A 23,238-nucleotide genomic window follows, 5' to 3' on the forward strand; every position below is an offset into this window, starting at 1 on the left:
TCACTGACAAATGCTTAGATTTTGTACAATATGGTGAACAAAAAGAGAATGTCTAGTAAAGATTTTGCAAAAAGTGTTGCAAAGTCTTATTTAGAGCAACCGATTGAAAAGTTATCAAAGCATTTGAAACTCACAATACCTGATCGTAGACGAATGTGTATAAAGTGTACCATAAGAACAATATTTTATTGCTATGAGTGCAAAACTCATTTCTGTGATACTTGTTTCAGAGAGTATCATCATATCCACAATAAATCCACAAAATCTTCACAAAGAATATGCAAAGCTAGCAATGACTGCAAGAAACGTACGAATATTTATTGCGAACAATGTCAAGAGTATCTATGTGCAAATTGTTTTGACTCTCACCATCTTGAAAAAACAGGTACGCTTGATGAATAATTTCTTCCACTATTGCATCAATTATTTTGGAAAATACTAGAAAAAGTGCTAAAAATTCAAGACAAAATGTAGCACTTCGATTTGCGATTTTATCAACACAAACTGATTTTGGTATTACTGACGCCATAATGGATCCGCCATTTTGTAAAATTGAAATTGACACTAGCATTGTATTCAGCGACATCGAAAGTATAGGTAGTATATATTCATTCTCTAAATCGGCTTTTATTTAGAAAATTTTAGATTTCCCCGTTTGTCAACATGTTGCTGGCCGCCATCTTGGAAAAATGTTCCAGGAAAATTCGTAATGCCTAGGTTTATCAAAGAACTAACATTTTCAATGTAAATCTACATTTTCATCCTGATTCTATAAATTTCAGCAACTAATTTCTGAAAGAAAAATTCTAATGTAATACTAAATTTTCATCAACATTCAAGACGCAATTTTATAATTTTCCGTGAAAAATATCCTAATTCTGACTGCAGATTCGTAAAGAGCGGGAAATTTTACAATAGAAAAGTGACTACTAGTATACATTTTCGATTATTTTGAGGTTTTCCTCGGTCAAAAACAAATCGACTATAAAATGGCGCCTTAGGAAGAAATGGGTTAATACTCGTCAGAATTTGTATTCGCCTTAAATACCGCAATTCACAGCAGGACAGGGAAAAGTCCAACCATGGTGATATACGGAAGTCAACCGAAACCATCCAGGATTTTGAAAGGAATGAAAGACGTAGTAGCCGTCGCGGGTGAGATGGAAAAAAGTCTCGGACATTAGGCTGAACAGATTACTAAACATGCGCTTCTGAAGGCCGCTAAAGAATCGAGTGACAGGGAACGCGCGCGCCAAGCCCGTTATTTCAATAAAAAGCATTGATCCGTAGCATTCCAAGATGGCGACTAGATTTGGAAGCGCAATCGGATCCTTTCAGATGCGGTGCAGATGATATCATTGAAATTAGCGCCTAAATACCCGCAAAAAAACGGATCAGAAACGGAACCAACCAAGAAAGCGGAGGAAGAGGAAACCGCCGAGGGTGCATCACCAGCGAGCGTATGCCCAAAGGCACTTGCGGACGGGCGAAGCGAAATTTCCGAAGATTCGCTCGAACAAGACGCAGGATCGCGATCGCGGGTTGGGACTCCGATGTCGGCCGAAGCGATCTCGAAGCTTCCACGGAGATACCCGCGAAAATCCAGTACGATTTTAGCATTAGGGAAACCTGAGAGAGTTGGTGAAACTGCCGGCACTTCCGAGGTCATCTTGAAAAGAGGACACGGGAGGCCGAGAAAGTGTACGCAGCAGCCCTCCTAATTTGCGGCGTTTACGATAAATACATGGCTTCCAGCAAATGCGTATTAATGTCTGTGTAAGAGTGAAAGCTATGGTGAGGAGACGTAATAAAACTTCACACATTTGAATCGCATGTCCAAGTGATTTTCCTATCCATCACTCCTGATCCGTTGATGACGCGAGTTTTTAACTCATTGTCCCTTCGCGCGAGCATTGTATGATTCATGCGTGACTTTTGGACGAGTCACACACCTGCGAGGAAGCGTAGGTACACACGCGCCGATTCGTTAACGAGGCGTAGAAGAGCCACCAAGGATAGTCGGCGACCCAGGAGTCAACGACGAAGGAGAAAAGCGAATCATATCGCCTTATTCCTCATAAATTAAATCACACCCCATTATATCTTTCAACCCCATAAATAAGGATGATATTTGACAATTTTGAAAAAACTAAGTGATGCTCATTTTTATTCTTCAAAACGAGCACATTGATATTTTTGCAATATTGTTATGATACTTCTTCTGGTCTCTATCGAATGCCCAAGAATAGATGGCTTTTGCAGTTAAACTTTATTTTTTAATTCGTATTTTTTATGAACGAAGCATTATATAAACGACAGGTCTTTAAGTAAATATCATCAACCTTATAACGCCATAACCTCGAACGCCATAGCCTTACAACCACGACAAATAGGGATGTTTAAAAAACCCATCTACGCTATTACCCCATGACCTCAAATATTATAACATCAATCCCAGGATAGGTAGAACTCTGTTGTTCTAAACTACATATAAATCATAACCTCAAACCTACGAAACATAGAGTTCTGCTGTTCTAAGACAAATTATGCTAAAACTCCATAACCTCCAACAGGGTATTTTGGCATTCATAATTGTCTTTATCTTCGCGTTAACGATACCTTTTTTTCTGATTCTTCAAAGATCTTGTGTTGGATTGTCTCTTATGTTTAACTTATGGCTTATCAGGTTGTAAAAACCACGAGTAGTCTGCCAATGTAGTTGTGGACCACTTACCTTGATAAGTGGTATAATTATATGCTATCATTTATATCCTAATGAAAACGTTCTCCTTGTTCTTCGCTAACATCACCTTCTAAGGGAACCAATCAAAATGAGAATGCATGTCATATACTTTAGTGGTTATGTTGCAGTCTACCTCTTGAAACTGGTAAGTATATTGTTAATTAATTCGTTATAACGACTTGATTTTTGGTCGGTTAAGAATCCTGATTATTTTTTTGAAGCTAATTGAAGCCTTTCTTTCAATTTTGGTCTTGACATCCTCAAATTGAATTGATGAAAGTAATTCAAGTATTTTATTTGAACTGGAAAATTAATCTAGACTAGAAAATTGATCTACAAGGTACTTAAAGCAATCACCATGTGTCGACAGCTTTTACTATTATTTCATGAGTCCAAGTTTGATTTAAAGTGAAGGTGGTAGAAGCTTTCAACTATCAATCAGTGAATCCTTAAAAATGTTGAAGTCGCCAGCTTTGAGAGATTTGTGAAGAGGCAAAATCTTTTTTTTATAATGCTGCTATTTGTCTCTACTATCCTATAAATATATGAAACATGGTATTTTGTATGACTTGCCTGTTGTCCGAGAAGCATGGATATGATTTTAAAATCTCCACATACTTTCTAATTATGATGATCGTAGTGAACAACATTCAGAATAATTTTCATATTTTCGTAAGATTCACCATGATACGTAGAATGAGTGATAAGTATAGAAGCATATTGATTTGTATTATGCAGCAGGACTGTTTTAAACCTTCTTATAAAAGAATCTAGAAACAACCTTAAATTTATAGGATCGTACGTTAATCCTAACTTTTCCATCAAGTCATATATGTTACTGCAATAAACATAACTTTTTCCTTCAGAAAAAAATTCTATTATTTTTTTTTGCGAAGCCTATATCACGAAAATAAAGATTCCTTTTCTTCAATCGCGAACCTAATAGTTTGGATTTACCTTAGGTAAGTTTAATTCCCTGACTTAGTCATTTAGTATAGTTTGACTGAAAAGAATGGTATCAGAACCTTCATCATCTGTTTCTTGTTCTTCATTAAAACTGTCACAGACTTCATTACTTTCTTCTTTCTGTTTTATAAGTGATGAAATTGGAAATTCATCATTAGGTTCATATAAAACTGATTTCGTTACACTTCCAACATCCGTATATTTCATTTTATCAGAATTTTTTTATTAAAACTAGTAAGATTTGTGAGGAAAAAATAACAATCATCATGAGAAAAAGACTCATACTACATCATAGGTCTTTTAAAACGTATTGGTCTCATAGTAATCACGATATTATTCCACCAACTAAGTACCGCATAGCATAATATGTATACTACATGTGGAGGCGAAGGCTTATCTTGATGAGATATTGGCAATTGAGAATAGTTTTTATAAACGCTCTTGACATTTTTATTGATAAAGATCTTTTGCTTTTCAAACAGAAGCGACCGCATACGTAACATAATAGGTTAGAATGATTTGAACACTGACGAGATCCCATAATGAATGTTAATAACGACTGTTTGAGCAGAAATGCTAAATAGGAAATCCCATCACGAAAACCCCGATTTATAAGTAGGTCACTAATCAACTGCCATTCTTGGAAAAATTGTCGAAGAAGCAACTTTACGATAAGAAAAGACACACCGATGAAGTAACTCGCCAACTATCCTGAAAAGGACTGTTGAAAAGGAAATCGTCGATCAGCAAACGAACTCTCTTGCTAAATATCCTTTAAACTGATCTTACTATCTAGATATATTAAATCTGGACATATATGATCCGATTTTTCTACTCGCTAGTCAGCTGAATGACATGATACACAATAGTTGTAGCAATTTCTTCTATTTTACTCAAACATCTATTTCCATAAAATTCCAGAATGCAACTTTACAGCATACTTGGATTTTAAATACAGAGCCCTACCTGTCGTGAGTTTGATGTTATAATGTTTGAGGTCATGAGGTCATAGGTCATGATAACTTACATGGATTTTTTAAACTTAACCCTACTTGTGGTTATGAAGCTATGGTGTTCGAGGTTATGTATATTGGGTTGATTATATAACCTATCATTTATCTCGTTCATCAAAAATATGAATCAAAAAAGAAATTTTTTATCTAATCATCTTTTCCCTTCAAATATCGGTCATTATAAAACTTGCAAATTTTTTTCTCGACTGGCGATATCTTTGGTTAGAATAATTCAAATCTTACATATAATTAAGGAAATGGAAATTTGAAAATCAGCCCGTTTCAATGGTTTAATCAGATTTAAAAAACAATAAAGATTCGCTGATTTAGTGTTACTTAAATAATGCAAAAAACCGTGTTTTTCGTACTTTTGAGTTAGGATTACTCAAAAACCTGATGGGCTGGAACAATTCTGAGCCCAGATTTGGTTGCTACGCCGAAAAATGCTTCGGAAATAACCCAACCCCCCAGCTATTCCATAACAAAATCATGCAGACCTATATTATGAAATATAAAACTGCGAATGAATAGAATATATATTTTCTTTCTTTCATTCTATTTAGAAATAATTGTTATACCAAATTTTCTGACTTCAGAAATATTCAGTCAATCTCCAACTTCATTACTTAAGACCAGTAATACTGACAGTATACGAAATTCGACGACAGGTGACAATGAAACTCAATTCTCAAATTCACGACTGACACCTGCAATAGGCATATCAAGTTTTGACACTTTTTTTACGCTTCGTCATTTTGTTTTATCTTTCATTGAATCTGCTCACTACTGTATAATTTACGTTAAGATGCCGATAATTTTTCTTGAACATGCTATAGGAGGTATTACTGAAATAATCCAGAATTATCCAGAATTAAGTCTTCCACGAATTTCTATCTAGGGAGTACTGGGAACACAATATACTTCGCCGCAAGCATTATCCCCATTCGAAACAAGAATGCTAGGAGAATAAAAAAATCGATGATCTAAGCCATATGCAACACTACGACAAGAAGCTGAAAATGTTTCACGAGCGTGAGAAGAAATCGCACGAACGCTCGTGATGATATGCAGTTCTCAGACGCAGCATGCACAAAAGAGAAAGAGAAATGAAAGGTGGCGATCATGGCTGTCGTGAAAATGGAAACCGGTATCGAAGGTGCAAAGAAGTTGAAGAATAAGCGGATAAATGGGAGTGGTCGACGGCGGATGTGGATAATATATACATATACCTGTAATTATATGCAAGTTGACATTTATTCGTGACCTTGACAAATTATACATACACATATTTATATAATTATGAGTATAAATGGATGTGTAATTACAATGATGATTATTGAGGAAAATTAAATAGATATTAATTCAAAAATTAATAAACTTGAGAAATAATTAATAAACTTGAGAAAAGTTGTGATGACCTTCAGTAAAAAGTTATGATAACTTTCAGTAAATTTGAATAAATGTCAACCAGCATATAACTACAGATGAATGTGATATATCGCCTTGAAATCTATGAAATCTATGAAATAATTATTTCTTAGAATTAAAATAAAGAACGGAATGTAAATCTTTGCCCGCGAGAATGAGGGACTAGGCTGAGCGTCACAGTTAAAATTTCCTTTATAGTTTCCAATTAGCAATAGAATCTTTACAAAATTTAGTACTAGCTTAGACAGATGACCCTTTTTTTATATTCCTTCACCCATCGCTCTCTCTTGCTCGCATGCAAAAAGTACGCAGCCTTCGCGCACGCGTCTGGTAAGCGTTAACATGCCGATAAGAGAGAAGGGTCATAAAACTGCGACTACATCCTGTTTTCTACTTTTCCTAAGGAATTTTTCTTCTTTTAAGGTGCTCAAAAATTTATCATTAGCATGAAAAAAAAAATAAATAAAAAATTGTCCAAATTAAAATATTTAACTTACACATTATGTAGCAAATAATTATGGCTTCTTAAAACCTCTCATCGAATTCTCGTTCCAGGGCTTGGTTCAGCCAGAAAACAAAAAAAAAATTTAATTTTAATAGGGATTCCTGCGATTTAACAGATTAATATCATAGGAAATTAGATTAAAATTATTTAATAAATGCCTTATTGGAATGCACAAGTTTTTGAATATAGTTTCCGTTGAAGTTCAATTTAAATAAAGCAATAAAATTAATAAATAGTTGAATTTCATGTTTAAAATCCAAATTAATAATAAATTGTAGTAAAGATTTTTAACAAAGCTTGTGAGCTTGCAAGCTCTTTCTATTATTTTTGTATAAACAATTACTTGCTAATTGTATTTCACAGTGAATTTAAGATTTATTTTTGTTCTTAGTATTAAATAATCTATAAATATCGTTATGATTAAAACTATAACTGTAAAATCTTACGCACCAAACATTTATAAATAATAAGCCTCATTAATGCACGTAAAAGATACTCTGAGAGCCATCTCTTGAGTCAAGGCACGTACTTCGATGCGCGCGCCTACGATTTTCCCCAAGCCCCCGCTCCAATGTCCTGGAAAAAAACGAGGGAAAATCGAAAGAGCCTGGCAAGCCAATTAGCAGGCGGCTTCCCGCTCAAATCTTTCCAAAAATGAGGAGACAAGAGAGGTACTCGCCTCCCAGCCATCCTCAGAATATAAAAAGGGCCATATAAGACCTAAAAGGTATTCGTATCACCACCAAGAAACCACTAAGAAGACCAAGAAGTCGCCAAAAAACAAGTGACAAGCTGGGAAGCCAAAGAGCCAATTACGAACAGAGTGCCAGATCGTGTCTAGAAGAAAAAAAAATAGTAAGCTAAAGGAAACTATTTAGTCTCTCTCCGTCTTGTTTCTACCTTTCAGAATTAGCTCATGAACCTCTAAAAATCCTTTTTCCTCGGTATCTAGAGCCTACAATTGAAAGGCTCTGGATACGATCCTTATAGGGAAACCGAGTTCTACTATAGATAGGATCCAGGGTACTTCTCGTCTTTTGGTTACTGCGATCGATTGGAATCTAAAAGACAGTAGTATAAGGAATAGTGGCACTTTTTCTTTCCGAATAGCTTTGACAGTGATCCATGCAAATTTAGGCGAGAAATTGCAGTTCTGATGTCAACGGAAACCTGAGACTACACAAGCCTCAGGCACCTGAGCTATGTCGTTGCCACGACGTCACATAAGTTTTTGGAGGCTACGGAGGGACCACTATCAAGAAAATTATAGAAATATTTGCTTCTTGAATAAAAATAATTATTAAGAAAAAAATACTGATAGGAGTTTCTTTTCATGAGTTGGGTCAATAAAAAGTGAAAAAATTTATTAGTAAAAAAAATAAATAATTAAAATAAAATAACTGACTCAACTTAGAAAATAGGAAATAAGTTTTCCCTTTTGATATCAATGAGTCCAAATAAATAGTTCAAATTTTTTTTACTGTTGTAAATGAACTTACTTTTTTATTATTTGGTTATTGTTATATATATTATTATGCCACCGTTCTAAAATTTTAGTAATTTTTCCCACGAAGTAGTTGATACGGTAGATGAAGTAATCGAATATATCTTATCTTTAAAAAAAAATCAAATAGCCGTAATAGATAGATTGAATATTCATAGCTCCGACATTTCAAAGATAAATAATTACGATCGCAGTTTGAGTGCACGTGTCGCAAAACACGAACTAAAAATAAAAATCGAATCAAACAAATAATTAGTGTAGGAAATATTTGTGTAGACTGAATTAAAACCAATACCCTTTTGAAAAAGCAAAATATAACAATCATCAAGCAGATGAAAATTAATAAAAAATTAGTTACACAATAAAAAATTTCTAATAATGTTTTAAAAATAAAAATAGAAAAATTAACCAAAATATTCAATAAACTAAGTTTGTAAATTCTTATTACAAATACATTTTTTAATTTTTCTATAAGTAAACCAGATTAGATTAGAAAAAAACCCATAGTAAATACACAAATAGTTTATATCACTGTTTTTTCTTTTAAAAATTGAAGATCCAAGGCAAACGGTGCAACTTCTCCAAAAAATAGAGGAGGCAAATTGTCACAGCCTACGCGTGTGCGCCGGCAGCGCGCACTTCAAAATAGTATTCATAAGTTATTAGAGGTCCGGAAAAAATACATAGCAATTTCGGATGTTAGGTCGACGTGCGAAACAAAACCAAGCTTAGTTAAAAGAATAGACCAGTTACTATCAAGTAACGCTAACTTGGCCTGCAAGCACGGACACGACCCTAATTAATGCAGGGATTATGTTAGGACCTTCCGAGAGCTGGGGCTTATCCCAAAGAAAAAGAATTCTGTGGAGCAGAAGAAATATTAAAAGAGGCTCAAATAAGAATAAAGCGTGTTGATCACCCCAGAAAGAAAGAAGAAACAAAAAAATAATAAAAAGAATAATATTACGTAAGAAAAAATAACAGAGTTAGACAAAAAGATAGCAGAAAAACAAGAGGAAATATATAATTTAATAAAAACATATAAAATATCATTAAATAAAATTTAAAACAAACTGAAAAGAATAAATTTTTAACCCAACCTAACCTCATCCATAATTGAAATCTGATTTAAATTATAAAGCAAAAGGGGAATATTAGATTGATACTAAGAAGTTTTTTTATGCAAAATTTATATTGCAACAACAAATTTAAATATATGAATAATGACTTTCAAATTAGGCTGGAATAATCAATATAAATTTATAAAAATAAAAAAACTATACGGGAAAATGGAAATATTAATGCATTTTCTAGGAAGAATTAAGAGAACATCCTATGTAAAAAATTTATTACTAATAATGTAATGCTGAGGCCATAGAAGACCACTGCTTTTTAGTAAAATCGAGTGCAACGATTGCCGAAAATCGTTTGGACTCGCGTGAGCTACTAAGCGTGGCTGAGCGTAACAGCCGTGATCGGTCAGGGTTAGAGAGAGAGAGAGGGCGCGTTAGGAGCAATGATCGGGAGGGAAGAGTTAGCGACCCAGTATGACTGTGTCCTTCAGTCAGGCGACCTCGTAGCTCTTTGCGTCGGAAAATAAAGTGTTCTTTCCCAGCCGAGTGATACCGTGAGTTAGAACAGATAATTAGCGAGTGACGAGGCGAGTGTGTACACTGCGGAACGTGTGCACCACTAGTGTCAAGGATAATTGTGAGTGGAGTGCCGAGTGCGCGCACTGCTCAACGTGCGCGGTCTCGGCAGCTACGAGATCAACCCCAGCGGCTTCAACAACAACGCGACAGCTCCGGCGGAGAAGCAGTCGCAGAGGCAGTTCGTCGTCCAGCGGTAGAGTCGGATACGGTTGGCCACCGTATCCCCTTCGATTTATCGTAGGTGCACGGCACTCTTCAACTGTGTTAGCATGCGATCCCGCGCAGCGTGCGCGGCGAGTTTATTGATAGCGTGCGTGCGAATAGTCCCCGACGATCGCGAGATTCACTCTCTCTCTCCCCGTTCGAATTATTGTATCGAAACAGCGTGCGTTAGTCTCTCGGCAAATCCCTCACTTATACAAGTTCAGTGCTAATTTAATAAAGTGGTTAGAGATCCCCGAGAACGATCTTATTATTTAGTTTTCCCTTTGTCCGGTATCGGTGTTATTGTTGACATCCGATTCGAATGCGCCGGTAATCTAGCACGGATTGTGTTAGCGTAGTAGAAGCTGTTCGTCGACCGAGGTGCTTGCGGTGTCCGACGGAGCGCTGGTGAGCTAGCGCAGCAGCGCCACTGTGCGGAGGGATCGCGCACCCAAGTCAGATCGCTGAGCAGACACGGCGCATGTGTACAGCGGATCGAGGTGAGTAAGTGTGCTAGAAGCATACAGTTAATAGCGCACCGTCTGGCCGTATTGAGGACTACGATTACCCGGGATTTGCGGCTAGGCGGCAGCCTGTTACACGAGTTATAATTGTTTGATATAAAAACGACAAAAGGAACACGAGAAGAGCATTAATTAGCGCTAATATAATAATAAAATAATAAAAAGCTTAATTTGCCTAAAATTTCGTACCTATGACATTAGGGAACGACGACAGAATTAAGCCCAAACCTGAACCTCAGACCGCGGGTATAAGCTCTGACTTTGATTTCGATAAAGTGGAGACGAGCTTCCTGGAACCGATCTGGTTATACATGAGATTCATACAAAAGCTAAAAAGCCACTTAATTTCAAACAATATCAGTTTCCCCACGCTATGAAAGACAAATTAAATTACCACATTGACAAATTATTGCAAACTGGATTTATAAAAGAATCGAATTCACCGTACAATAGTCCAATTTAGATAGTATCTAAGGTCACAGACGAAAAAGGCAGGATGGTACTCAATTTACGAAAACTCAATGAAGAGACCATAGCAGATTCCTATCCGATTCAAAATATTAACAATATTTTTGATCAAGTGGGGGGTACTAGGTTCTATACCGTGCTCGACCTCGCCATGGGATTTTCTCATATTCAAATGAATCAGGTTATGCTCTCATTTCATAACATTTTTACAATGTAAAATATTTATTTAATTTGTTCCATGTAAATGTAGCACCACATCGGAATTATTCGCCCTATTAAGGATATGCATAGTTCAAGCTCTGTCATATTTGTCTGTTACTAAGCGAAATAGATTCTTTCGGCCACGTCATTTTAGAAAAATAATTTAAAAAGTACGTGAAACAGAATTGTATAAAAAAATTTCCATTAACGTATGATAACTAAAACATCTATTCTCAAGTATTATTATAATTTTAGAATAATTTACTTACCCCTTTTTGATATGGTGCTTCTAGCATCGCTTCAACATCAAAATCTTCAGCCATGTTTGATGCAGAATATCTGTAAAATATATCAGCAAATTTTCTAATTAATTTTATATATTTTTAAATTAAATTTTATTTAAAATTGAGTATATTCAAATTTGAAATCACACATATTGAAATCAAGTCAATTTTCCAGACGAAAAGTGATGGCTGCCTGTCAATTTGAAGTAATTTCATTCGTGATCTGATAGGCTGAAAGGTAGTCACGGAAGTTAACATCATATAGCAGTATGTATTTATAGCCTAGGCGGCTGTATTTGAGTTAATACGCCCTGATAGGTCGTATACGTACGTCCAAGGAGCTCCTGGGTTGTATTGAAATTCATACACCCAGGGAGGCAGTAGAGGGAATGGCTATTGAACTGCATGTAACCGTATAATAGTCATGCTGCGTTCCCGGTATATTGGCTTAGCACATAGGTCACATGTCAGTAAAAAGGATAGTACGCAATTGCGTTATAACGTTTGAATATATCTCGCGTTATTAAAATATGAGTTCGAACTCTTTACATTAAATTCGCAATAACGTCTCCGAAGCAAGAAGTTGACACGCGCGCAATCTAAATAATCAAAAGAAAATCTTTCGAGTGGCAAACCACGAGGCTTGCCAACTCGATGAGCTGCTTCGAAGTGCAATTGATAGCAATCGCATCTATCGAGGAGAGGCCCGACAGCGCCGCGATTACTACTCAATTTGACTTCTCAACAATCGATATGTTTCAGGAGGGAAGATCTCTAAGGCTGCTTTTTTCTCATGAGAGAAATAGTCTCATGAGTTGAGCTCTTAGAGATCGTTAGGAAAGGAGTTCAATAGGCTAACCACTGAAAAGAAATTCGTCTCAGGAAATAGCTGAGGCTTTATTTCTACACAGTGCTCGCGCTGCTAAGCAAGGTAGGAAAGTGAGTCCTTTTGCCGCAGCGACGAGCGAATTTATACATGCGAAATGGGCTCCTTTCTTCGCTTGGTAGCCCCTACAACGTTATTTTTGTCTTTGACGCAAATTTTGTACACGTTTTATCGCAAAATGGCTCGATCGAAATTACAATTATGCGATTTAAAAAATTAAACTGGAAAGGATGAATTTTTTAACATAAATTGCATCTCTAGGAAAAATCGCCTCTTAAAGTTATAAGCTATACAATTTAATAATCAAATTACGCCATTTTTACAATAAAATTATGGAAAATTTTTACATGGAAAAATCGCTTGTGGTTAGAAGATTGTTATCCATATAAAAGATGATTAATGTTGCTCTCTAATTTTGAATAATAATTAAAAAACAGATTTGTAATTTTCTTTTTTAGCGGTTTAAAAATCAGCAATTTAGTAACAATCATAATCATCAATTTTACAGATACTTATGATCGATTTTCTATCTAACCGTGTCATTTTAATTGTTTAAAAAAATTATAAATTGTTTATTTATTGATAACTTAATGGGTAATTAGTTATCAAAGTGTCAAATTCTTGCTTTTCTGTTTCAATACGTCGAGATTGTAATCGTATGCTCGAAATAACAATATCATTGTTTATTACAAAATAAGTAACAATGTTAACTTGTAGATTAGATTTGACTAACAAATATCGATTTGAGAGTTATATCAACATGAAATTCAGAATCAGCGCATCAAATTTAACTAAGAAATACTTTTGTTTGTTTAAAAAACTTTATAATTAACGATTTTCTGTTGTAAACAATAAATTTTCCCACGGTCATGACGTCACGCTCCTTATATGGTAATGTTTTCGCAGAGTTGCCCTAACACATTTGCATATACGTGTGAAAAGCGCCTATGCTCAATTACCGATTTTCTCTAATTGTCTCGTGTGTGACGGGTTGCCGTTTTACAGAGGAAAATAGGAGACAAATCAGACAGGACCGTTACAGCGTCATACACCACCTATATATTTATTGAGTGCCTTTTGCACTTAAGGGGGTATCCCTATATAGATCGATCAAAAAATCGATTTTTTTTTATTACATAAATCGAAAGTAGAACATTTCAAAAGTATGCTGTTAAAATTTTAGCGCAAAATTTGAATCCGTTTAGCCGCTATAGGCATATTCGCTAACGTCCTTTAGCGGGTGGTGCGCGCGGCGCAGGTAGGCAGGTAGGCGCTCGGACACAATAGCTCCCCGCTGAGCTGGGATACTTCGATAATGAAAAGAGCAGATGTTCTGTGATTTGTGAGTGTGTTTGTGTGTACCCTAACAAGACTTTACGAGCCAATAGTATAGTAGGATAGACAGTGTACAGTACAGCTATAAACTCGTTTTGGAGCATCGGTTCGCTACAGTTGGTTCAGTTTTACTGTAACTGTTGTGCAGTTTGCATCGCTCTCTCTCAACATTCATCAAGACATCGTATCCGAAAGGCGAACATGGAAGCAACTATCGTTCAAGCCGTAGAAAGAGATCTTACCATGGTAATCAGCACATGAGTGAAGACGGCGAAGTGAAAGGGGCCAGTGCTAGTGCACGAAAATTAGCAGCAGCAACTGCTGATGACGTGCCAGTCAATCTATCTCACCGATATCGAATAATTGAATTTGTGACTATTTTCTCGGTACTTTCCGAGATGCTGTGCTGTAAAACTTGTAAAGGAGCAGTGAAGTTTGAAGAGACTGGCTTCCGTGGTTTCGGATGGAAACTTTCCGTTTCTTGTAAATGTGGCACGAGTACTATACCTTCTGGCCCCCACATAAACAATGGCTTCGAAGTAAATCGGCGTATAGTGTTTGTGATGAGACTTTTAGGTATTGGTTTGCAAGGAATAAATTTGTTTTCTAATTTGATGGATTTTGGTGAAGGACTCAGTAATACAGCATATGACAGTATATTGGAGCACATTCATCAAGCGACAAAACTTTATTTCAAAATAACAAGTCAAAAAGCTGTCGAAGAAGAGAAGAAACTGAACGAGCAATCAGAAAAGCCATTACTTGAAATGAAAGTATCCGGCGATGGATCATGGAAGAAACGAGGCTTCTCTTCAAAAATCGGCGTGACTACGCTGATATTATATGAATGTGGAAAAATTGTCGACTTAGTTGTGAAAAGTACGTTTTGCAAATCGTGTCTAGGATGCCCTTACAAGGAAAACACTCAAGAATATGTCAACTGGTACGAAAATCATGCTGACGAATGTGCTGCAAATCATGAAGGCTCTGCAGGAAAGATAGAGGTCGACGCCGTTTTAGAAATTTTTGAGCATTCGGTTGATGAATACGGCATACGATACACCGTCTACATCGGCGATGGCGACTCGAAAACTTTTACTGCAATTTTGAAAAAAAATCCTTACGGAGATGAATTTCCGGTGGTGAAGTGTGAGTGCATTGGCCACGTTCAGAAGCGAATGGGAACGCGTCTTCGGAATTTGAAAAAAAAGAGAAATTGGGAGGTAGAGGCAAACTTACTGATGCTCTAATAAAAAAGTTAAGTACTTATTACGGACTCGCCATCAGAAGAAACGTCAACTCAATACAACATATGAAAGAAGCAATATTAGCTACATACTACCATATGTGCTCGACTGACGAAAAACCACAGCATCAGTACTGCCCTCCGGGAATCGATAGCTGGTGTGAGTGGCAACAATCGCAGGTAGTCGCAGCCGGCGTTTTTGAGCATCCACCGGCTCTCCATGAAGATTTACAAAAGCATTTATTGCCCATTTATGAAGATTTATCGAGAGAAGATCTACTGCAAAGGTGCTTGGGCGGACATACCCAAAATGCGAATGAAAGTTTTAATGCTCTTGTATGGCGCTTGGCTCCTAAGCATCTGCACTGTGGTTCAAAAACCGTTGAAATTGCAGCTTGGATTGCTGCTGGATTATTTAATGACGGTTATAAATCAATCCTGCAAACAATGAACATCCTCGATTTCACTATTGGAGCGCCTACTTACAACTACGCCCAAAAGATGGATGAAAACCGAATAAAGCGTCAAGAGCTGAAGAGTTCGAGTGCCACAAAGGAAGGTAGATTGGCTAAAAAAGCAAGAGCTGCTCCTGAAAAAGATGAAGAAGATGACCTCCTTTATGGCCCAGGCATTGCTGATTAAGAAAAAAATTAAAAAGTAATGGTGAGTCAATCAAAAATGCGATTTTCGGCTACCGCGAACTTTAAACGCGTTTTACTTGAAAAAGAAATTTCTTGACTGTCCGTGTTTGGGGGCATAATTTCTCGGCAAGTTTTTAACTTATTAAAAAAAAAAAATAGCATTTTGAAGATAATTTAAAAATCTAGTCGATGAACCTACTTGTTTTTGAAATAAAAATTTATTTAACCACTATTTTGCAATAATAATAAAAAAAAATGTTACAATTTTTTTTCAAAAGTCCACCATTTTGCTATGGAATTTTCTTATACTTTAAATTTAGGTTAGTCGACGAGATTTAGACCTTATAATAACAAAAAAATTCTTCTTTTATGTTTCAGAGAGATACGACGACGACAAGTGTGCACACAAAATTGGGGGAAAAAAAAAAGTTGTATTGTTCAACATTTTTTTTTACAACTTTTATAAACAAAATAATGTAAAAAAAAATATTTAATGCATCTTCAATGTTTAAGCAATAAACTATAAAATTTTCAACTAAAAATCTTGTATAGTTTAAGAAAAAAAAAATCGCAAAGTTTTGGTTCATTTTTGCCCATCTATATAGGGATACCCCCTTAACTCGAATAATGATTTGTTACGGTTACAAAATTATAATTATATTAGCATAGCAACTGCCATATTCGACAAATTTGTGCTAATAAATATCTCGGGTCACTTTACATAAATTTTATATTCATTAGTTAATTAAATAAAAAATAAGCAAAATACTTATATATATATAAGCCATTAAATAAAGAATGACGATCGTATTCAATCAACGGCCCAAACATAAAATAATATTATAATATAATCTTAAATTATATTTATGTTTAAAAACATTACATTTATTGAATATCCCAATTATAAAATTTAGCTTGAAATAAATATTATTAACAATCAAGATAATCATATGTGATGTTCGTATCACTTATAAATAAAATAATTCGAACTCTCGTAATCTAGCTAATGAGTAAGAATTTGTTTCCAATGATTTTACTCTAATTGTCAAGAAAATAGATAAATGAATCAAATATAATAAATAAGTAAATCAAATATACATAAGTAAGTGCAATATATCGAGGAAAGTCAGACAATGCCCTAGTTTCTTATGGTGCGAATTGTCCCATAAGTAGAGCTAAAGTCTTTCTTTGATAGGATATAATTCGGCCCAAGTTTCTTATAGCGCGAGATGTTCTATAAGTCGAGCTCAAATTATAACGAAAGGATAGTCTTGCTTAGTTAATCACAATGAGAGAAAGAACTTAGGTATTAATCCAAGTTTATTCAGACTCATGCGCTCACCTTGCAAGGCTAGAAGTGAATGCTAACCTGTGCAAAGGTGGGCCTATTTATACATAGATTTTCCCGCTTATTTTTGCAGGAGAGATTTCATCGAAAATTCGAGAGACATTCGCGAATTTTGAGAAATGAGTTTTCTTAATTTACAAGTTAATAACCATTAATATTAAGTTTTTAACACATGTAAACTTTACAGAATTAGTTATTTGTTGATTTTATACAATATACAATTATCGCCAATAGTGTCGTCAAAAGTTATTAACTAATAAAGTTAGTTAACGTGATATTACAATATTTACAATAGAAAATTATTAAATTTTCATATAACTTTATAGTTGATTAATTTTGGAAGTATTTTCCAAAATTAATTATTTAAATTAATTAATAACATTTGAATTATGACTAATTTTTCATATTTGTAACGGTTTTTTCTAATCTTAATATGCAATTATTAAATTAATTATATAAGATTTCTAAATTATAACGTTATCATTATCAAGTATAAACTTAATATTTTCGTTCTATATGTAGCTTATTGTTTAAATAAATTATTAATTGTTTATTTATTAATAACAGTTATTATTTAGCTGTTATTAATGAAACCAATTCTTACTCATATTCTATGTTTGTTCACTTTGCATTTTAATTATTTATATTTTTCTAATATTTCATATGTTAATAAATAAATTAACTTTGCATATTGATATTCATTATTATTTCATAGTTGAATGAGAATTTTGTTATAATATTATTAATCTACAAGCTAAAATATATATAATCAATACTTTGTTATATTAAAATTATCTATAATTAACATATTTTTCTTAATATCATGAATCATTATAACTATGTCTATTATTTTGTGACGTCACGCTGTTTATTTTGATTCGACTCTTATTTGTATACAGTCGCGTAAACAGTGAGGTAGCGTCGCTTAATGTATTGTTTTGACTAAACAGATACATACGTTAGACTAGTTGCAGTCATTCAGTGATTTAATAAATAGCTCATATATAGGACCGTTACACATATATCAATCCATTATTTTACAAATAAAATACTATGAACTCACTTCGGTTCATATGTTGCATTAATTTTTTCGAAAACAAATGCTAAAATCAAACATATAAATAAATAGAACCTCAAAATTATGACGGATGAATAGATAAAAGATGAAAGTCATGTTGATGAAAGTGAACATTTCGAAGAAGAGTCTGCAAAAAGTATAGATCTAAACGAAACTGAGTTCCAGAATACGAAGGGTGTTTAATAAGTCAGTGATTTCTCGGAAGATGGTGATGTTATCGTAACGTATTTCGCACTATAAGAGCATTCCACCTAGTGTGTGTGCGTAAACAAAGTTTCAAGTCAATACGTTGCTTTGAAAATTTTTTACATTCATGTGAATTAAGTTTTTCATTGTGTAAACAAAATCAAGGAAAAAAATGAGTTTTGTGTCCTTATTAAACATTATTTCTTACGGAAAAAATCAATCAAAGATACTGAAGAAAAATTCAGGATTTGAAACTTTGGCATGGTTGGAAAGCGGTTTACTGAATTTCGTTGTGTCCGTAAATGCAAAAGTGATGCTGAGCGTCCTCACCGTCCAAAAGAAGTGACTATTCAAGGCATGATCGATAAAGTTCATGACATTGTACTCGCCGATCGTCGATTGAAAGTGCGTTAGATTAGTGAGGCTCTTAACGTTTCAGTATTATGCACATAGAACATTTTACATAAATGTTTGGGCATGAAAAAGTTCTCTGCAAGATCGCTTCCGCGTTTCCTTCGAGTAGATAACAAGCGAGCTCATGTGGTTGCGACTGAGCAATGTTTGAGTATGTTTCAACGTAATTTTTTTTTTTATCCACAAAATTACAATCTGTCCTTTGATATTCAGTAATTTGTCTAATATGTTACATAGCTTGTGAGTTTCAACCCCTTGGTTGAAATTCTCCATAGTTTTAAATTTCAGATAACATTAAAAACCAAATGAAAATATAATTTTTCTTAATAAGGGTGTGGTTATAGTTGCTTATTGATGTTGTTAAAGTATATTATGTTTTCTCAGTCTTGTATTTGTTATTTTTTCCTTCAAAATATTTATTGCTAGGTTGTTTGGATGTTTTTTAAACCTTTCTATATATCTAATGTGAAATATGTGGATTTTTTCGTTGACTGATTTCATATCAAGATCCTTTTTTATAACCTCATTTGAGACGAACCATGGCGCATTTACCAAGATTCTCAGCGATTTAGATCCTTATCCGTCTTATTCTCCAGATTCTTAGATCCTTCCGATTATTTATTATTTCCTGACATGAAAATTTAACTTGTGGGTAAAAGATTTTCATTCAACAAAGAGATGATTGCTGAGACAGATGATAATTTTTAGGAATTTGATGAAAATTATTTTTCAAAGAACATAGAAAGCTTAAGCAGTGCTATAATAAATGCATAGAGTTAAAAAGAGACAATGTTGAAAAATAAATCGGAATCATTTAAATAAATAATGTTTTTTTCTTCGAACTCACAGACTTATTCAATAACACAATAACCCTCGTATTTTTTGAAAAAAAAAAAAGAAAAAACATTTATTCATATTAAGATATGCTACAAGATATATTACATCATGGACAAATATGTTACAAAATTATGCAAATTAAATTGTCAGGCGCAGATAACAGTACAATACACTTAAAAAAGTTGAAGGATAAATTAACTTGGTACACTACCCGTTATATATAGCTTTGCTAATACCTAAAGATCACCTACATTGTTAAGTTTCAAATTATAACTAAACCTATGAATATCAACGTCATTGCATTTTTATTTGCCAAATAATATTGATGGATATTATGCATATCAAATTATAAAACAGTTTCATATATGCAATGTTTTGATTTGATTCGAGCATGAAACGAAATAATTATACAAACGATAGATGAAAACATGAAGCGTGCTTGGTGACACTAGTCCTATATAAAAAAGTGATAGACTATTGATAAGGGAAAACAGAAAGGTGTCTATCACCGATTTTCTTTAAACGTTGCCTGCGTGTAGAGTATCAAAACATTTTAATCACATATTTTTTGTAGCTGTCCATATGGTTAATTAGGGCGTGGAAACAAGGTTGCTAATTATATATTGACCTTATATTCGAGTGCGTAAGTTGGTGAGACCTTAAATTCAAATTATCATATCTCGGTGAAAAAAAAGATATCTGAATGATTCAAAATTTATTTTGAAGATAATGAGTCACATTTTAAGATGTATTGATTAGTATGACCGGAAAAAAATTATCTTATAAAGTTACATAACCCCAAATATATGTAACAATTGTATTTTTCGCACTTTTAATTTGAAATGTAAGGAATCTTGAATTTTTGAAACATTTAGATTAGTTCTTTTGTCATTTTTTTCATTCTTTCAAATTAAAAAGTCAGTTTGTAGATCCGCTTTCTAAAATAGACCCAAATCTGGCCAAATTTTAAATTTCAAACGTTAACCTTTGTTATTTATTGCAAATTTGAATGCTGGGGGAAATCGCATATCTGAAGGTGACATCCATGTGACGGCCGGCCGTAACTTAGTCTTTTTTTATCCTAGTTAATTAATAGAAATAAATATTAAAAACGGAGTGTGAACCTTCATGATTTCCCGCGATGAAAACGCATTCGAGATAAGATGTTTATATAAAACTTGATAGTGGTCAATACCGTTTTAGGGGTCAACGTCAAACTCGTACCATTCAAAACATCATACATTCATAAATTGGAGTGGGTTTTGACTCGTGGAAGGGAGTGGACGTGTCTTGGCTGTGAGTGCAAGTTTTGGTGAGAAAGTTAGAGAGGAAAAGTGTTTGAGGAGAGAGATAGAGGTGAAAAGAAGGTGGAGGCGGAAGAGAAGTGGAGTAGAGAGAGAGAGAGGTTTGGAGAAGAGCAGGAAAAAGCAGAGAGAGAGAAATAAAGAAAAAAGAAAAGTTGAGGTTAAGAGAGAAAATCAGGAAGCGGGAAAGGCAGGTAGAGAGGCGGGGCAGTAAGAAGTAAAGGCGGAGACAGAAAAGGTAAGACATGGAATAAAGGTGGGATCACGAGCAGAATTAGAGAGTCGAATTAAGGCGTACGAGATAGTGATGAAAAGATTTATGACAACAGAAAAATTAAGAGGTAAAGATGGAAGGATGGATAAGAAAGGCCCAGAGGAGGAAAAGAATAAAGATGGTGAGGGGGAGAGAGAGCAGAGAGAGGCTGAGGGAGAATATTAGAGAAGAAATGAGAGAAGCAAAAAGATGTAAGAGTGAAAGTGAGGGGAGCGAGATGAAAAGGGAGGGGAGAGAGGGTTGGACAACACGATAAGAGAAGTGGTAAAAAGTAGTGGTGCATAAGATATAATGGAAAAGATACGGGCAGATATAAGCGATTTAAGAGAGGAATGGGAGGGAGAAAAGAGAGAATGGACAGAAATGTTTAAAGAAATAATAGAAAAAATGGAAAGAATGGAGGCAGAGGGGAAAAGAAGAGAAGAAAGATGGGAGAAAGAAATAGGAAAAGTTAGGAGAGAACAAGAGAAAAAGAGAGAAGAAAGGAAAAAAGAGATGAAAGAAGAAAAGGAAAAAGCAGGACTTAGAGAAAAGAAACTGCAGGAAAAATGGGGAGAGAGGATGAATTAGTTGGAAGAAGAGTGCGTGAATATAAAAGAAAGTATAGAAGGAGGAAACGAGAAGCAAAGAGGAACAGATGTAGGCAATAAGGAAGAAATAGAGTATATGAGAAAAAATTGGATAGAGAAACTAGAATAAACAATATAATAGTGACAGACTTAGAGGGTGAGTCAAGATGGAAAATGAAGGGAGAGGCAGAGGGCTGATTAAGGGAGGAACTAGAAATGAAAGTGGAGATAGTGAATCTGAGAAGAATAGAAGGAAAAGCGGGGAGGGATGATCGGAGAGAAAGAGGAAAAAAGATGTGGCAAATTAGATGCGCTTCATGGGGACAAAAAGAAGGAATTATGAAGAGGAAAAAGAAGCTGGGGCAGAAAAAGATCAACATAGATCAGAACTGGACGTGAAAGCAGAGGAAGATAAGAGAGGAAGTAAGAAGGAAAGCGAGAGAAATAAAAAGTAAAGGTAAAGAGGTAATGATGTGGCATAACGGGGTGAAGTGAGAGAAAGAAGAATGATGGTGGAGCGAGAAAGAGAGAAAAATGGTAGCAAAAAGACCGAAAGGGTTTCGAAAACAATAGGGAAAAGAGAGAGAGAGAGAGGAGGGAAGGGAGAGAAAGGGAAGAGAGGCAGTAAAGATACTATTCTGGAACGTAGCGGGGATTAGAAGCATGGAGGAAGACGACTGGGAATATGTTAGGGAATTCAATATAATAGGGCTAACGGAAATTTGGGTGAAGAGGCAAGGGGCAAAAACTGGGGTGGAGAAGCACCTATTAGGGTATAACATAGAGTGGAGAGACTCAAGAAAGGAAGGAAGAAGGGGAGAGAAATAGGGGGAGGAATAATGGCGGTAAGAGAGAGGAAAGGCATGAGTAAGCTTGAATGGAAGAAAGAAATAAGAGATGCAGAATGTGTATGAAAGAGGAAGAAAATTGGAAGCACATAGTAGAAAAATGTGAAAAAAGCAAAAAGGAAGGGAAAGAATGGGAAAAAATAATAATAGGAAGCAAAGAAAAGATAGCGTGGATGATGGAGCTAAAATGAAAAAGAAGAAGAAACGAAGAGGAGAAAGAAAAAAACAAGAAGACGAAATTACAAGACCCTAAGGATAGACGGGAACAGAAGACAGAGACACAAGACTCGCAGTCACATTTACATAAGCACACATATACACAAAACACGTACACACACGCAAACATACACATGAACACACTCACACAAAACACACGTACTAGCAACTACACAATCGAGAGGAAGCAGGTATGATGAAGCAAGAATGGAAAAGAAGAAGAAACGAAAAAGAGAAAGAAAAAGGAAAACAAGAAGACAAAATTATAAGAAACTAACAAGGGGACCATCCCAACCCGACCTCACCGATTTAAATGATTTTGGGATATGTTGTAGTACTTGAAAAAAAATTAGATACGTGTTTTTTTTTATCGGGCCATAAGGGCTTTTAAGGGGTGAAATCTACCCTGAAAATCAAATCCTAAAATCAGTTTTTTTAATATTTCTCAGCATCAAATGAATATTTTTCAGTAAACTCAACGTCAAAAAGTTTCTTATAAAAAGGCGCTTTTAAGAACATAATATTTATACAGAAGGGTTGAAACCCCTTTTTTAATAAGGGTAA

The 23,238-nt window shown here is 34.8% G+C and overlaps 1 protein-coding gene across 4 annotated transcripts in view; it reads right to left on the reverse strand.

Moving 5' to 3' along the window:
- Window positions 1-23,238, reverse strand: part of LOC131666738 (RNA-binding protein 39) — a 591,952-nt gene that overhangs the window by 468,971 nt on the left and 99,743 nt on the right. For all 4 annotated transcript variants that reach the window (XM_058939621.1, XM_058939637.1, XM_058939627.1 and 1 more), the window contains one exon: window positions 11,478-11,547. In XM_058939621.1, coding sequence (XP_058795604.1) covers window positions 11,478-11,547 — 70 coding nt within the window. The remainder of the gene's footprint in view (window positions 1-11,477; window positions 11,548-23,238) is intronic.

Source organism: Phymastichus coffea, unplaced genomic scaffold (assembly GCF_024137745.1).
Source record: "Phymastichus coffea isolate CEN01 unplaced genomic scaffold, Cenicafe_Pcof_1.1 PCOF00004, whole genome shotgun sequence".
Lineage (NCBI taxonomy): Eukaryota > Metazoa > Arthropoda > Insecta > Hymenoptera > Eulophidae > Phymastichus > Phymastichus coffea.